Source organism: Etheostoma cragini, chromosome 10 (genome assembly GCF_013103735.1).
Source record: "Etheostoma cragini isolate CJK2018 chromosome 10, CSU_Ecrag_1.0, whole genome shotgun sequence".
NCBI lineage: Eukaryota > Metazoa > Chordata > Actinopteri > Perciformes > Percidae > Etheostoma > Etheostoma cragini.
In genome coordinates, this window is record NC_048416.1 from 3,468,595 (window position 1) to 3,487,608 (window position 19,014).

A 19,014-nucleotide genomic window follows, 5' to 3' on the forward strand; every position below is an offset into this window, starting at 1 on the left:
CCCCCCCCCCCCCCCACCCCTACTGCTTGTCTCTCTTTATCCCTCTTCACTCGTTTCCGTCCTCTCTTTCATCTGATATTTTATGGCTCTGTTGATCACCCGGCCTTTTTAATATGTGCTTTTTTTAATATAGAGCCTTTGATAAAACACAGTATATTGATACACAGTGTGCGAATGGTTCTTGTACCTTGAGTAGTCGTTAAGACTAGTAAATATAAAAACAGTCCATTTACATTTGAACATAATGCAGTATTGAGCCAGCAGATCCTATAAAAACAATCATTGTCTTGTGAAATGTACTGGAGGGTAATTTGTTTCCTGTCTATTATGTAATAATCCGTTTGGTGAAATCACCACTTTAAACTTGTCAAATCATTTCAACTTTTAAAACCAAATGACGTCTGCAAGTGCACTTGCATTGCCGGTCTTCTTCATGACAAATAGATAACGAACACGACATGCGGACAGGTAAATGCACCTGAGACCAAAAAAATATATATAAAATTGTATTTGTTCCTTTTTTAGTGCTTATATCTTCCTGCACAGGGAGGATGCGGGAAGATGGATTTAGACACAGGGCAGATCTACATCAGAAAGAAAAATGCAATTGAAAGGACTACTCCAGCAATTTGTTGATGCATTTCCAGAAAGAGAATGGTCAAAAATCGATGCAGCAGAGGCAGCGATATCCTGACTTTGAGTCCCTCCAATGGGCCCAAGTCCAAAAAACACTGGATCCTACAAGCGTCTTTCATTGGAAGCCCTGCCTCCCAAATGCCAGTCTCTTTCAAACCCCACAACAGTTCATGATGCAGGCCTTCTTTTATGCATTCTAAGCTTCAAGCCCAATCCTTTGGAACTTTTGGAACACTCCCTCCAGAGCCACAGAAGATATATAACTGTTTTCGCAGGCTGAGTTGTACTACCCGTGACGGATAAACCGCCCTTCATGTGTAAAATCAGGGGAATGCCCCCATATTTTTTGTCTTTTTTTCCACAGACATTTTGAGGACCCATGAACATGGCAATGAACAATGAATTATGTATGAACAGTAAAGTACATGGGAAACGCAGATGTACAAGGATCTGTGTAAATGTCCTCATACATGCCCTAAAACCAGGTCAAGTTAATGCTGTCCGGTGCGGATCATGTGTGTAAAAAAAGAAAAGTATGTCATGTACAATCTACACTGACAGCATTGGCTGATGGCTCTAGGAATGAGATTTCTTTCAATTCAAATAATGAGTGTGTAATGTAATGCATTCTTACCTCTGTGACTTCCATGACTTTGATAGCTGCCAGTTGGCCTGTCTTGACATGACGACCCTAGAGAATACATGAAGAAAAAGTTAAGATCACAACAGACTTTTTCTTACACCAGTATACTTTTTTTTTTAATCTCGACATAACATACAGTTTAATAATCACAGTCCAGAACTGTGTACTAAAGCCTCTGATTAGAGGTGTGTCTGTAAGCAACAGGCCCAAACTTAATTGAATGCAAATGAATTGTTAATTAGATTAATGAGTTGTATGTAATGCCACCATGGAGTCCCGTCGGAGCCCACACGCTTTACCGTCGTTGTTTGTAGACAGGGTTGAAGAGAGAAAACAAATACAACGGGGGATTGCAGATCCTACTTCTGATTTCAATAATCGAAAGCTCATTTTGACCACTTTTCAATTAATAATTACAAACACGGAACCCCTTGGGCCCTATGAATGTGTATAGCAAATGCACCTGCACCCATGGGCGTGCTGGTCTTACAGCGAGGTGTATTCAGGTGAATTTTTGGCATCGGCTGAGGCAGCAGGAAGTGATCGACAAAAACATGGTCTTAAGTCAATAGCGCGCCATTTCATTGTTATTTTACCAGCGCCTAGGCTTATGCAAAGCGTGCACACACTATGCTTGTTACACACACACACACACAGGGAAGCGCAGTAGCACATACACATGCAGAAGATTACATGTGCTGAACAAAATTATAAACGCAACACTTTTGTTTTTGCCCACGTTTTTCATGAGCCAAACTCAAAGATCTAAGGCTTGTTCAGTGTACGCAAAAGGCTTACTTCTCTTAAATATTGTTCACAAATCTGATTAGACAGCAGGATTATTGCACAGGTTTGCCTTAGGCTGGCCACAATAAAAGGCCACTCTAAAATGTGCTTTTTTTACTGTATTGGGGGGATCCAAAAACCAGTCATCTATCTAGTGTTACGGTTAGGGTTCATCCATATCTCTCTCCGTCTCAACCTTACTGCAGTTCACTCTTGTAAGTGACTCAAGTGGGCAACTGCTCACGTTCGATGGCGTCTGGCACTTTGGAGAGGTGTTCCGTTTACGGATGAACCGTAACTCTAACACCAGATACTGACTGTTTATTTGGATGCGCCAAGGTATAAAACGCGCCTGGGTTTTAAAGGTAATGGGAGATGACACTCTGGTTGGTTTATTGCATGTTACGCCCAAAACACACCTATGAACTTATGAAGACACTAATTACAACCCTTGTGAACCATGCGCCTGGTGCACAGACCATTTTTTTTGCTGATGTCAAACTAGCAAAAGTGGATTTGGACACACAAAAGCATATAAGCACCTTCGCCATGCAATTCACGGCTCCTAGAGGGGAAAAAGCTGATTTGGTTGAAATGGTGGACAAAACTCTGCAGAGGGAGTTGAACTCTGGTTCTTTACTGCACCCTGGATCAACTAGATTACACAAAGAAAGAGTCCTGGCTCCAGATTTAAAAATCAAATATGAAACAAAAGTGAATCATCACACACTGGAAAGCTCATGGCAATATTCTTTATAGAACAAGTGGTGGTGATGGCGCAGTGGATATGACACATGGCTTTGGTGTGGGGAGATCTGGGTTTGATTACCACTCCGAACATCCACCAATGTGTCCTTGAGCAAGACACTTAACCACTAGTTGCTCCAGAGGCATGCAACCTATATGTGTATATATCGCAGTTGTAAGTTGCTTTGGATAAAAGAGTCAGCTAAATGATGTATGTAATGTATTAGTCTTTGAAAGTAATGTTGATGGGAACAAAATAAAATTATTCAGAAACACCAAACATTGGTGGCCCAGATTGATTAGTGTTGATGTTAAAATCCCAACTAGAACCAGCCCAACAACTATAACTGTATACAAACGCACATACTAATTTTCTCATGAGAGGCAGCACAGTGAGAGCAACAAGGCAGGAAGCTAGATGAGAAAGGGAGCACGCCAGCACAGAGAGCCGGAGCTGTAAAGTGCAGTCAGGTGAGAAGGGGAAAATTGAAAACCTTGTCATGAGTCAGAAAGCTGACAAGATACTAGAGTAGCTACTCTATAAGCCTTTAAGCTGTGATGTATGACAGGGCTCGCAGTGTGTGTGTCTGTGTGTGTACGGAATAAATGGAGGGATTGAAAAATCTCACTCTACTCGATCAGTCAGCTAATATTCAGGTACAGACAGGGACGCAGGGCATCAGGGAAAAGCTGTGGGACAATTACAGATGGAGGGCTTGAAAACAAACACCACAGTCTTATTATCAGACTATTTGTGTTTCATTTGCTTTGCAGATCAAACTTAGAAACGCTCTCTATTCCCTACCAAGGAAATATTACCCACAGGACCAGTTTCTGCATATTCTGGTCGGCCACGGAGGATAGCAGGGTGTTGAAACCTGCGCATCTAGATCAAGTATGTCCACATCAGAGAAGTCACCAGGAGTTTCCAAGAATTCAAGTCAGCAGTTTCAACACATCGGTCCTAACCCAGCTGTATGTGTTAATATTGTTTTGAGTATTATTTTGTAGCACTATGTGAAGTGGTCGACATTCCCAGTAAGTCTGTCTCCCTCTTTGATTAAAACGGGGTGATTGACACTGGGATGAGCTGAACTAGGTGGCGTTAGCGTAGCTATCGGCAAGTAATGCAAACAAAGTTAACTGACTAAACTAAACGCTCATTTCCTTCCGACATCAAGAGAGGCATTCCATATTGTAAGAGAGGGTGGGCTAACCCTGACATGTATCTGAGAATATGAAGAATGACTTGGGGGTGTGGGTGGGCACAGAAGATACAGTATCCTTGGGAACACCTTATGTGGAAATGGCGGTGCATTTTGTTTAACAAAGCAATCAAAAATCTATGTTTAATCCCATGGTCTGGTTAAATATTGATTCTGATTAGGTGCAGGGTGTCCATTAAAAAGTGATAAAGGAATTGAAGTGATCAAAGAGTGCACACTACAGCTGGGCGATGTGGGGAAAACAAAATATCACAATATTTTCTACCAAATACATCGATATCGCAACAACATTGAAGGGTTTACTAATGGTACTTTCCCCCAAAAAATGGAAAAAATGATTTGTGATAATCATCAGTAACGTGGATATAATGGCTAAGTGGGTAAAGGCAAACAATAGAACAGCCAGAACAGTCTGGTAAGTTCAGAAAAGTACATCACTTTGCAGCCTTTCAAACCAGAAAAAAGAAAACACTTGTGTCATATTGTGATATTATGACATCCAAAATTTAAGACAATATCTAGACTCATATATTGATAAATTATTGATATACTGCCCAGCCCTAGTGAGGACACCTACTAAGTATTTCTGGTAAAACTGACTGTTTACCATTCTAAATGAATGTGCTACATTAAAAGAAAAATAGTAATATTGGGAATGAAATACCCATTTATTAGTCAAACCCTCAGGTGTTATCAGGTAAATGGAGATTGAAAACAACTCATGATTTTGATTCCAAAACACATACAAGTAGAAAGGAATAATCCTAAAAAGTATTCTTTGGCAACTGCCCATGGTATAAGCAGGTTAATGCGCATTGAGGTGTCCATTATAAATGACCTCAGGAAGGGGCAACTGTCTATTGTTGCATGTTGGGACTGTTATGGCCTCCCCATCGTCCATTTAATTGCTGATAACGCACACCTTGTCAGGCATTAGCCCTTACTTCAATGCAAAATGTGAAAGGGTAGAAACATTCATTAAACTAGTTGTCAAGTTGAAAGCTTGGACCCAAGTGCAGGAAGACGAGGAGTAAGCAATAATTAAATAATAATTTAATGAACACAACAAGACTCGTGTAAGCAGAAAAAAAAATTAAAAAAAAAATCACCTAGAAAAACAACAACACTGAAGGAAGGGGGGAAAAACTCCAGGGACACAAAATCAGCAAAACACTAGACGGAAGACGACAAACCAACAACGGACACAGAAAGCACACAGACTAAATACACATGTAAATGAGGGTGAAACAAGAGACAGGTGATACAAGGGCTGGGGAACAGGTGAAAGACATCAGGGCGGGGCAGACAATCACACACGTGGGAAAAACACAAGACAGGAAGTAAGACAAGACATAACGTGGGAGAACAGAGAGACTACAAAATAAAACAGGAAAACATCCACTACAAGGTAAAATACAGAAGACAGAAACACGAAAATAAGGAAATGGCCTTCCTGTCTCTTCAGACTCAATGCTGTCTGCGTTGCCATCGCTACCTACTTACTAATGTTTTTACACACACACACACACACACACACACACACACACACACACACACACACACACACACACACACACACACACACACACACACACACACACACACACACACACACACACACACACACACACACACACACACACACACACACACACACACACACACACACACACACACACACACACACACACACACACACACTAGTGCGCCAGTGAAAAGGTTACTATAATATAGCCCTAATAGCCATAATAATGCAGATTGTTCAATGCTATTTGTCTCTAACTTTCTGTTTCACCCCACACTCTGTGCAACATAATCTGTCTGTCTCTTTCTCCCCTTTCTTTCTATCTGTCCCCTACAGAACAGTCTGTTACTGTATTAGCAGTACATATGTGTACTTTGTGCTTGGATAGACTGCATTACTGATCAGCACTCCTCTCAAATCTATTTAAAGGCTGCATATCTCTGAGGTGTGTGTGTGTGTGTGTGTGTTGTTGGTGAGTGGGCACATTTAGCTGAAGAATCAACCTATTTTTCCCGGTCCGTTCACATGGAACCTTCACTGGCTGGCACTACAGGGGTCAAAAGAGCTTGGAGGATTGGACATTATATTGAGTACAATGCTGCTAAAAGCTCCACGATAAGCCTATTCTGTCCTACTGTCATATTAAAGGACTGAGAGAAAGAAGTGCCCCTCCTCTGTGTTTGTGTAACTGTCAGCCAAATACCAGTATGACTCAGGCAGGAACCAGCTTGTTTTTTTTTTTAAATCATTAAGGCTGTATTACTGCTATACTAGCAGTACGTACTGATTTGGCCAAAATGTAGCATGTAGTAGCAGTATGTCAACGAAATCCAAATCGCCAGTATGCCAAAAATACCCTGATGTCTGTATGCATAAGTTGTCTATATCTACAACATTCCACTTCCGGCATTGCTCCGGTGCCGCAGGATATTCCGCCGGATTTGTGTCTTTCTCCCGATGTCGGTTACCTTCCGCCTTCTTTGTGTTGGAATTTTAAAGTGCTCATTTTATGATGTTTTGGCTTTTGCCCTTTCCTTTATTGTGTTATATATCTTTTAGAAAGTAAACCTATTCTGGTACAACCTATAAATACATTTATGAACCTGAAATTTAACATTATATGAACATTTTAAACTTTGGTTGATTCAAACTTTGGTTAAATGCTCCTCTTGGCAGTTTGTCAAGGCCACACCCCCACCCTCTACCTTGCCCCCTTTCCCCCTCAACCTCATTGTGGGACTGGCTCTAGTGGGTGTGATTCTGCACCAAGGCTGAATTCTGGGAAAGAGACTTCAGATACAGTGTTAGCGGACCACTAAGGTCTATATAAAAAGAGACTTCAGATTCAGTTTTAGGGGACCACTAAGGTCTACATAAAAGAGATTTCAGATACAGTATTTGGGGACCGCTAAGGTCTATATAAAAGAGACTTCAGATACATTATTAGGAGACCACTAAGGTCTACATAAAAGAGACTTCAGATACAGTATTTGGGGACCGCTAAGGTCTATATAAAAGAGACTTCAGATTATTTATCATACTATCATTTATATTTATGATGACAAAAGAACAGTGGGGACAGTGGGCAAGTAATGTAATCAGTGTGTGCTTGACCACCGCAGCATGCCTAGCGTCGGTACCGGGCGCAGAGGGCCGCGACAAAGAGTTTTTGACGAGGTGGGAATGGTCTGTGAGAGATGTGTGGAGGCAATTCCAGACAGTATTTTCTGAATACTGAATACTATGGTGCCGGCACGATCCCACATGCGCAAGATGTCCGCGCATGTGCAGATGATGATCCTGTTTCACGACAATTTACGCTGCACGATCTGTTCCACAGCCTAATGCCATGTAGCAATGGGCTGCAAACGGGTGTGTGGAAGACACTGAAGGTTTGCAGAGACAGAAAGACTCACTAACCAAAATGGTGCATGTTCATGTAACACGTCACAAAATCACAATGTTGACAAGGCGTAGTACACAGATGTCGATATGCAGTTTTGGATCAGTGAAAATAAGTACTTAATTCAAATAGACTGTCTTTATAAAACAGACCCGCCGTCAATTGTATAAAGAATAACAATAAAAAAATGTCAAGGCATGTGTGATTCAAATAGTGTAGGGAAACCTTAACGTTTTCGAATACGTATTTATGTTCGTATCGGATCATGCAGGCAGCACAGATCGCGTACCGACAATATCGAGCACAGCCCCTTTAAATTTTGATGCAACATCATTTCAAATTAAATCATGATTTAATCAGGTTCAAACGTTAATCCTTAAACCAGTCTGGATGTCTCAGCCTCTGCTGGATTGATTTCTGAGTTTTTTTGTTTCCCTGACTTCATGCAAGTGCAATACTGAATGAATCCCTGGTGTACTTTTAATTTCAGTTTTGGCATTTAGAAAGTACAGCAAGAAAGCCAGTCACTTCTGAGAATATCCTAACTAGCGGACTCTCCCCGACCCCCCCCACCCTCATTTTGTCACTGCTCTGGATCAGCACAAAGCATAGCTCCAAACCTCATGGGGGGCTTCTATCCTCTTCTTTCTCTAAGTTTCATCTGTCTCCCTTCCTCTCCCTTCCTCCACTCCTCTCGGTCTCTCTGCCTTTCACCTCTGCCTTCCTTCCTTTTGCCCTGTCTCGCTCTCTCACTTTCCTCTCTTTCCTTCCTCTCTCCGTCTCTCTCCCATTCCCTTGCTTTTACATCTAACAAGCACAAACCCAGCTCTACAGCTCGACAGTGTTGGAGGATGTTTCCTCTCTTCTTTTTCACCCTCCCGAAGCATTGCTGAGCTTTGGAACAAAGACGTTCATTTAAAAAAAAAAGAAGATGCAATTCACTTTAATGTTTCAACTTTTAAATAACGTGTAATACTGTAATGCTTTGTGCAACGGTGCTCTTCATTTCTTAATATGAAAGAGAAACTGAATCTTTTTTAACCATCTAGTTGAACCGTTTTTGGCTAAAAATAGGTGGTGCCGTCGTCACCCCAGGGAAGGAGTTGGTTTGGAGCTGTTGGTCTACATCTTTGTTTGGATATATTTTACACCTTGGTCAGCAGATCAGTCCACATGAGTAAAATAACAATGATGATTTGTGGGTCACAGATAGGGAAGTGACGCTATTGAAACTAGAAAGATTTGAGGAAGTGCAAGTGATTCACTCTGGGAATTGAATTACAGACAATGTTACGGCTGTGTGCACAGTCCCTGAACCAAGATTCTTCCATTACATGTCATTTACCTGATGCTTTTATCCAAAGCGACTTACAGTTGTTGTATAGTATATAAGAGGTTGCATTTCTCTAGAGCTAAGTGTGTTAAGTGTCTTGCTAAGGGACGCATCGCAGTGGGAATCAAACCCTGATCTCCCACACCAAAGGCATGTCTCATAACCACCGCGCCATCTCCACACCAAGATGCGTCCAGTGTGGGAGTAATGCTCTAGAGCTAATTTGGGAGGCTTTGGAGTTTCACAACGAATAGCAGTTCTTCAACTCCTTACAAATTTGTTTTAAATATATGTTCTGATTTGATTTGAATTTTCTACATGCTATAAACATGCAGGTTGGTTTGTTGCACGGTCAAGTTTAATTTAGTCAGTGTCTGTAAGACGAAGTCCTGGTACTAGTCACTACTACAGCTTTCATCAGAGCAGCACAGTGATACAACAGCAGTCATTGTAGCGCTGAGCTTTAGTGGAGTTTGACACTTTTTGACATTGCAACAGAAACGTACACACACACACACACACACACACACACACACACACACACACACACACACACACACACACACACACACACACACACACACACACACACACACACACACACACACACACACACACACACACACACACACACACACACACACACACACACACACACACACACACACACACACACACACACACACACACACACACACACACAGGGCGTTTCCCTGTTTGCAGAAGGAACTTCCCTTCCCTGTGTGTGTGTGTGTGTGTATGTGCATGCATGTACACACACACACACACACACACACACAGACACACAGTATGCCTCATAATGATGAAGTATATCCCTCATAATTATGCAGTACTAAGAAGCAACCTAATAACTTTGTGTATTTAAAAATGTGTAACAGCTTAAATTACTATACTGTGTGTCTGCACTGTTACATTGTCAGGGGTATCTTAGTCCCGGAGCCATAAAACTCCTGCAGAGATACCTTACTACTGCCGTGTGACTATTACTGCACATAATATATCCTTTAAAACTGATCTGTCCCCTTGCATCTCCATTTTGAATATCTTTCACATCTAATTAGCATACGTTGTTCGGTCCAAGAAAAAGCGACAGACACAATTAGGAATGTATTTTTGTATGCGTTTGATTCCTGTGTGTGTCATTCATTGGTGCTGTATCAAAAAGTGAACAAGCTTTCTCCAATTATTGCTGGTGGAGAGCAGAAAGCCATTTGTGTGTGTGTGTGTGTGTGTGTGTGTGTAGTAAGGATTTTGTTTTTGTGTGCATGTGGTTTTGACCCCAAAAAGGAAGAAGTTAACGATAAATTGATTGTCTTTGTCATTGTGATTGTCTTGTGGAGGCCAGACCACTTCCCTTTTTGAATCCTAGGAACGTTTTCAGGTACCTTTTGGTGGGACTAAGGAACTTTACCTGTATATATACACAGTATAAACACTGCAGGGACCTGGGTCCAAGTTCTTGTCCTCTCCCGGTAGGGATGTCACGAGAACCGATACTACCAGTGCTAAAATGACAAAACACTAACTATGCCCATTTTTTAAAGCACCACAGGCACCGTTAGGGACGATGCCAGTGTTGGCATCGGTGCTGCGCCTCTTCCAGGAACTGATGGGGACAGTATACGCTATAGAGTTTTCAGAAGTAGGAGGTCACGAACAAGTGGCCGAAGTCACCCTCTCTACTTCTGGGGATCAGATTCTACCCAGAGCCCATACTGTTACAGTCTACAAGTCTACCCGATCTAAAAAAACAGCGTGTTCATTGCAATCCCACGGTTCTCTCTTTCCGATTTTGGCTTCAAGTAACTGACTGCTCCTCCGGTAACGTTAGCAGTTAGCAGGGTTGGCAGTTAGCAGGGTTAGCATGGCGGCGTTAGCCAGGACCCATTGGGATCACGTTACTGGCTGTGTCTCAATTGTTTGTGAGAGATACCAAGTAACTCGAGTAACTCTAGCTATATGAGTACACAAATGTTGAAATGGCATAAAATGCCTGTCCCCTGTAGCCGTGATAAAGTAGCCTGAAGCTAATTCTTAGCTACCTGTTCAGGAGGAAAATGGCCAACTCAGCGTCTTTTTGGGCTCTAAGTTCGCTCCATCTTTTTCAAATACATCTCCGCGTTTTTTACGTCTCTGGTCACGCAACCAGTAGAAATACTGGTGTTGTTTTTGCTTTTTAAAAGATGCCTGGAAGTCTATGTTGTACCAGCGGACAGAAGTTGTTGCACTATGACTATTAATTGCACTTTATTAGGTTGTTCTATGCTCCATTGCACATGTCTTGTATGTCTTGTAATGACATTTTGATATTTTTCAAATATTTAAATGAAGAAGTTCATGTTTCAAGTTAAAGTACATGGAATCATCATAATCTTTTTACCGCGGCATTGAAACCCGCATTGAGAATCATGTTATTTTACTGGTATTGGCACCAACTACTGACCTTTTGGTATTGTGACTCCCATACTGCCGGGTCCGTAACATAATATCTTAAATATATATAATGCTACGATATATATATATATATATATATATATATATATATATATATATATATATATATATATATATATTTCTACAACCGCCTTAGAACGCAGTCGTAGCATGAGCATCATGCTCAATGAGTCAAATTAACTTCATGCTCCTTCCACACAAAACACACTGCCAAGAGTGACAGCTTTATTCGGCTGGTTTTTCGATGTGGCAAGGGGGGTAACGTTAAGGCGGAGTTAGCAAGCAAACGTTAGCTGGTTCCACCGTGCTTTTTTTGCTGCATCGGTTGTAGAGAATAAGCCTAACAGGGCTGAGTCTAACGTTAGCGGTCCACCGACCCAGTGCCGCTGGGTCTAACAGTCCTTGATCATTCCCTGCAGCTCCAAGAAAATCTCACAAGCTATGTTGAGTTTTTTATAGGGTTTTTCTCAGGATGGTCGGGGAAGACTTATCCCTGATTGGCTCAACCTGACAGTCTTACCCTAACCATAACCAGTCCCGCTCCTCTGGCCCAAACATAACCAACTCAACCAGAGCAGGCAACAAGTAATAGCCATTCAGAGATGAATTCCCTAATGAATATGCATGAGTCTTCCCCTACCATCCTGCAACAACAAAAAAACTTGCAGGTGAGTTTCCTCCCAGCGAGCACAGTTTGCAGATGCGTATTGTCACTATGACCACTGACAAAAACGCCATTTTGTTGTGTACCAATCAAATGACCACGGGAAACAGTTGAATGGCCTATCTATCAGTTTTATTTCTATGCCTGAATTTGCTCCTCATGTCTTGTGCTGCAGGAAAAATAACAGTCCTCCTCATACGTTATTCTTCTTGCATAATTCATTTAGGATTAAAGCAATTTGACAAAATCTTCCATATAAACATTTATTTTTCTCTTAACTTTTCCATCCACATGGCAGGTAGGGGGGTATATCTTACTAAGGAGAGCCAACAGCTATGAGGTTTTCCATCTCTGATAAAGAAGTACAAGCAATTGTTGTCTTTTCACCGGATTCAAATTGTAACACACATCTTAAACTGACCACCCACAAAGAGTCTGAACCTCGGTCATTCGCCCAAGAGGATCTCTTTTTTTAACGCTCAAAACTAAATGTTCTACGTATGTATATTAACACACAGGTTGTGGTATTGCAAGTGCACACTCACACGACTTGCACTGAGGGCACAGCCATCTGCACAGCCCTAAATAAGACCAAACACCTCCTGTGACCACAAACCACTCATACACAAACAGATATTGCGATAAGGAAGTGAGCCCCACCCAGGGACTTTAAAAGATGCTGCAGATGTGTGTGTGTGTGTATGTGTGTGTTCTGTTTGTAAGAGCTACAGGATATTTCAGTCAGCTGAAAATTTCTTCTTTTTCTCCTCACTAACTGGAAGTAGCTATTGAAGGTTTTATCAGAACTGACGTGTTAGACACTGTACATCATCTTAAATGCATGCAACAAACAACTATTCAAATTTGAAAGACGGATAGAAATGCATCATGGGAGTACTCACCTTGTACACCTGACCATAGGTTCCATTGCCAACCACCTCCACCAACTCAAAGATACCTGCTGGATCCTAGAATGAAATAGATAGGCATGGTCAAGAAAAAGAAAAGAGGGTAGTATAGGAGTGATGCTAAGTCAAATAAACAGAACAAAGCTAAGAAGACAGCACTGCAAGTGAAGATGGAGAAGAACAATCCAGTGTGTAGGGCTGCACAGTTAATTGAAATTTAATCACAATCACGATTTTGGCTTTCCACAATCACATCTGCGTAATCGAGCAATGTTTTAAATAAGTCATTCAGTTCATAGTACGCTCCGGGTTTTGTTGCAAACCCCATCTACAGCTCGGTAAACCACTGTCTGATCATGTGCCAGTCAGAGTTGTTCCCTTTACCGCACAGCTTAGTTAGCTGACAGGGCTCTAGGGTGCTAGTTTGTGTCTTTTAGCTCACGGGGCTCTAGAGTGCTAGTTAGTGTCGTTTAGATTACAGGGCTCTAGGCTGCTAGTTAGTGTCTGTTAGCTCACAGGGCTCTAGGGTCTGTTAGCTCACAGGGCTCTAGGCTGCTAGTTAGTGCCTGTTAGCTGACAGGGCTCTAGGGTGCTAGTTTGTGTCTTTTAGCTCACGGGGCTCTAGGGTCTGTTAGCTCACAGGGCTCTAGGCTGCTAGTTAGTGCCTGTTAGCTCACAGGGCTCTAGGCTGCTAGTTAGTGCCTGTTAGCTCACAGGGCTCTAGGCTGCTAGTTAGTGCCTGTTAGCTCACAGGGCTCTAGGGTGCTAGTAAGTGTCTTTTAGCTCACGGGGCTCTAGGGTGCTAGTAAGTGTCTTTTAGCTCACAGGGCTCTAGGCTGCTAGTTAGTGTCTGTTAGCTCACAGGGCTCTAGGGTGCTAGTTAGTGTCTGTTAGCTCACAGGGCTCTAGTTAGTGTATGTTGGCTCACAGGGCTTTAGGGTGCTAGTTAGTGTCTGTTAGCTCACAGGGCTCTAAGGTGCTAGTTAGTGTCTGTTAGCGCACAGGGCTCTAGGATGCTAGTGTATGTTAGCTCCCAGGGCTCTAGGGCGCTAGTTAGTGTCTGTTAGCTCACAGGGCTCTAGGGTGCTATTTAGTGTCTGTTAGCTCACAGGTTTCTAGGGTGCAACTAACATTGTTCCTAAGTGGCACCGGTGCACCTAATGTCCTCGTATCTGCTGCCTCTCCACAAACGAAGCATTGTTGTTTATATGGATATGGTTTAATTTTGTGTTACATGACCCATTTCTTCTGTAAAGCCGTGCCTGGGTTTGGATCTCTCCTCTTGGTCTCCGAGCAGCCATTCGACCCGTGCTGGACCCATTCATAATAAGTCAGCCGTCACTCTGTGAGTAGGCCTAGTAAAAGTCCATCGCACTCCCAATCACTCCCTAGCTCTTTGAATCAGCTATTGTTGAAAACAAGTGAAGGAGCTTTCTCAGATTATATATATATATATATATATATATATATATACCTATACACACACACACACACACACACACACACACACACACACACTACTGTTCAAACGTTTGGGGTCACATTGAAATGTCCTTATTTTTGAAGGAAAAGCACTGTACTTTTCAATGAAGATAACTTTAAACTAGTCTTAACTTTGAAGGAATACACTCTATACATTGCTAATGTGGTAAATGACTATTCTAGCTGCAAATGTCTGGTTTTTGGTGCAATATCTACATAGGTGTATAGAGGCCCATTTCCAGCAACTATCACTCCAGTGTTCTAATGGTACAATGTGCTTGCTCATTGGCTCAGAAGGCTAATTGATGATTAGAAAACCCTCGTGCAGTCATGTTCACACATCTGAAAACAGTTTAGGTCGTTACAGAAGCTACAAAACTGGCCTTCCTTTGAGCAGATTGAGTTTCTGGAGCATCACATTTGTGGGGTCAATTAAACGCTCAAAATGGCCAGAAAAAGAGAACTTTCATCTGAAACTCGACAGTCTATTCTTGTCCTTAGAAATGAAAGCTATTCCATGCGAGACATTGCTAAGAAATTGAAGATTTCCTACAACGGTGTGTACTACTCCCTTCAGGAGGACAGCACAAACAGGCTCTAACCAGATATATATATCCTAGGCTATTTACTTCAGATAATTTTCAGTTCCATGTGTTGCTGCTGTATGTACGTACAATATGCAACTTCAACAAAAGAGAAGTGTAGCACAATATAGATGTGAAAGCAGTTATACATTTTGAAAAAAAGACCATGTGACAATAAAATTTGTTTTGGTTGAAATCAACAAATAATCGTGATAATTAATCATGATATCAATATTGATCAAAATAATCGTGATTATCATTTTGGCCTTATTCGTGCAGCCCTAGCAGTGTTATACTAGGTAGAGAATGAGGAAATGGGAATGTAAATGTGAATAGCATTGTGGGCTCGGGGAGCTTCCCATGGGCAGCCACCTTACTCTGACATCTCTCCATTTAGTGCATGTATAGGTACTGAGCATGCGTCCAGTCGGGAGTTGGGTTGGGAACCAGAGGGTCGCCAGTTCAAGTACGGGCCAAAGTATGGTGATGGACTGGTAGCTGGTGCTCCTGAGCAAGGCATCAAACCCCCAACTGCTCAGCAGAGCCACCACTCTGACATCTCTAGTCAATGTATAGGTACTGAGAATGTGTGTAATTCAGCCCTGTGTGTAATAAGTACAAATTGTAATTTCCCCTTGCGGGGAATAGTATACATTATTGTTATTATTAAATATTATCACCTAAAGATGTATAAATTCCCATTACATTACAATTAACTTACTTGAATCGTACAGAAACACTGACATGTCCTGTAGGGATACTACTATTATTGCAGGAAAAACTGACTCTCCTATGGAGATACTAATATTTTTACAAAAATAACTCAGACCCTACTATAGGGATACTAATATTATTACAAAAAACTCTGACCAACCAAAGAAAAAAAAGACAGTAGCATAAGAACACTAAACACTAACTGTTAAGTATTGTAATTGGGTGAATTGGGTGAAAACAATGACGTGCCATCAACTTGAGTGTATTTCTTTCTTTTTTCTTTCAATAAATACACAGTTTATCTCAGTAGGCTTTCACTTGCATGCCAACTTTTCAAAGCAGCCAAGAAAACAGTAGCTTGTAAAGTTAGCTAGCTACACAAGACAGGACACAGTGCAGACAGAAAGGACACTGTTACATGGTAACGTTGCAAGACATTAACGTTACACGCAGAGTTAGGGCACGATACAACTTTTTATTCTTTTTAAAAGTGCATAAAACAAGAGCCGACCGTTAGACAAGGGGGGGAAATGAAGTGGTGTTTTTGCTGGAAACTACCGTTACCGTTAAGTTTCAAGCAACACCCACCGCATCCTCCAATGTTTACTCAAACATTTCATTAAAAAGCAAGGCAACATTTGAAAACTTACTCTCAAAGCAGCGAGGTCTATGCTGTCCAAACTTCGTGTGGTGTTTTCTCTCGACATTGCTGTCGGTAACTTTTTGTCAGCGTGTTGATATTTGTAGACAAGACATGGACGGTCACAGTTTCTCCTCTACAAACTAACGGGTTTTCCTCTAGTCGGGTTCATTCTGAAGTTTAGCTAGCAACAGCATCAAGCTAGTAAGCTTTAAACACAATGGCTTCCGGACAGACCTTTCAAAATAATTGCTTTTGCTGTAAAGTCTTAGATTTGCGTTTTTATTTCTACTTTAACGGTTAGGAATAGAACTTATCACGAAGATAATACAAAGTCTTACATTATATGAGAACAGGATTACTTGTAGTTAAAATTAATTTAAAGTAGGCCTAGATTCTAGAAAATTCATTTTTTTACACTGCACACGACCCAAATCTTATACGACATAAATGCCTAACTGTGAAAATAGCAAAATCCTGTCTGTGGTTGCGTTAACGTTGTTTAACTTGACCCAACTTAGTTTTGCTCCTGGGAAGTGATTTTTTTCTCCGTTAGGCGACAGCTATCTTGACACACATAACCCCAGAAAAACGACAAGGAAGAACTTTTGCTTCACTACAACCTGCTTATACAGTCCATATGGAGCGAACTTAAAATAATTAAACAAATGTAGTGACGTTACACAATCTCTCCATGTGTATCTTTGTGTGTTCGTGCGTGCGAGTGTGTGTGTGTGTGTGATTTTGTGGGGAAAAGTTCACAGTCCAAAATCTCAGAGAGCCTTTCAGTAATCATCCACTTTGCAAACACCGTTTAAACATAAGTGATAAGTAAATTAACAACAAAGATCAGTGATTATTCAATAGTAAATTTAGAAAAGAAAATAGCACACACACAATTACAAGGACACACACCCTCTTACACAGCCTAAACACACTGACTTGACTTTCATTCTTACTATACATTCAACCCGGGGCCCTTTCTGGGCGTTTTACAGTGTCCCCTTAATTATTGCTGTACATGCATTTGACTTCGTATTACTATAATCTTGTTCGGAGGCATGCTATTTTTATTTTATTGTATACTTGGACTTATATTCACTGTAACATTTGGAAACATTAAGGTCTGCAAAGTAAGGGTAATTGTAAGCGCCTTAATTGTAATTAATAATGTGAATTATTGCTGGACTTGATGTAGGCTTATGTGTGCCAGGGCAATAATAAGCATGCTTGCTCATGGTTAATGTTAATCAGGCTATAGGCCTCCAGCTCTGAGTCCAATTGTAACACTTAAAAAAATTTAAAAATAACAATAGAGTACTGATTGACAGTGTTATTTTTGTCATGACAGCACAGAAATCATAGAATGAGAAATGTGAAAAAGTCCAGTGTCCTGCATTGTAGCAAAAGCGCGATCTCTTCTGGCTTAACACAACACCTGTTGTGTCCCATCTTTCCGTAACGTGCAGGCTTGACAGTTTGGTTGCTGCCATGTGGGCTAACGTGTGCCAAGTTTGTCCAGACTTCATGCAGGTGGAAGTGGGGCTTGCTGGCAGGCTTTGGCTGGATAAAGAACTAGAGGCAGGTTTTCCAGTGTATTTGATCAACCTTGGGTGCTGGCAACTTATCCCAACAACTGTCACCAATGTGATATTATCATAGATGTATTGAGATGATCCCACATACCTTTTAGCCAAATTCTTCTCTATATCCACGAGAGGAATTTCTCTGGATCACACTCTTTTTGGCTGGATATCCGTTACCATTGGCTTTTATTTTATTGGCATTCAATTTGTATTTCGACACATTTGATTGAAACATTAATTGACGCAATGCTCATCACCAGTGCACCAGTACCGTTAGCTAAATAAGCTAATTACCCTGCTCTGCCAAACTACTACTTGACTTACATAATTTTTTTCATCTGTAACTAGTTGATTCATACTGATTTAAACTGACAAAAAGCAAATGTTATATTACACTTTGGTCTTGAGAGTGGGATTTTGCAGTTGGTAACACAAGCTAGGTAATGTCACTTGCTGGTCAGACAATCCACACATTGAATGTAACATGTTACCAGGGTTGGGATGGTTGTCTTAATGTATTTAGACACAAATCCTAAGTGTAGTCAGTAACATAATCCAAGCATCACAATATTAATGCAATGTAACTTGATTTCCTTCTGTTACCTTTCTGTTACAGATATGGGCATAACTTGCACTGTGAGGCACTTTAGCGGAATATAGTTAAATAATGTTGTATCATAATTAAGTTTTTCCATGTATTCTGTTACTCCCTCAGCCTGCATGTAACCCTATACATAACCATAATGATGTTATATTAACTTTGACTGATGTGTGCTCTTTAGTTGCTATCAGAAATTGAGATTAGAGAAATGTGTTAGAGAATATGTGTTGTGAGTAAACAACAGTTAACATTAGCAATACACAAATGAACCCTAATTAAGGGCATTGATGTAAACTGTTTTGAAAACAAATACATGTTACTGGAAAAATAATTGTCATATTTCAACTTGCATGGAAACACCTCTGCACACTCAGAGCCTGGCCGATTTCAAAGGTAGACATACACAAGGTGGATGTGCAATGATATTCCAGTGTCCCTTTGACACAACCATAGACTGTATATTATTAATAATATATATACAGTCCATCAACACAAACCAAATACCTAGAAATTAATACTTTTTTGGTGTGTATTCCCACCATGTCCCTATCACAATATATA

General features: G+C 41.0%; 1 protein-coding gene across 3 annotated transcripts in view; it reads right to left on the reverse strand.

Moving 5' to 3' along the window:
• The window catches only part of si:zfos-2326c3.2 (misshapen-like kinase 1), a 72,722-nt gene extending 56,246 nt beyond the window's left edge, over positions 1 to 16,476 (reverse strand). For all 3 annotated transcript variants that reach the window (XM_034883097.1, XM_034883098.1, XM_034883096.1), the window contains exons 1-3: positions 16,277 to 16,476; positions 12,841 to 12,906; positions 1,271 to 1,327 (exon numbers count right to left, since the gene is read on the reverse strand). In XM_034883097.1, coding sequence (XP_034738988.1) covers positions 1,271 to 1,327; positions 12,841 to 12,906; positions 16,277 to 16,333 — 180 coding nt within the window. In that variant the 5' untranslated portion in view covers positions 16,334 to 16,476. The remainder of the gene's footprint in view (positions 1 to 1,270; positions 1,328 to 12,840; positions 12,907 to 16,276) is intronic.
• Positions 16,477 to 19,014: the final 2,538 nt, after the last annotated feature.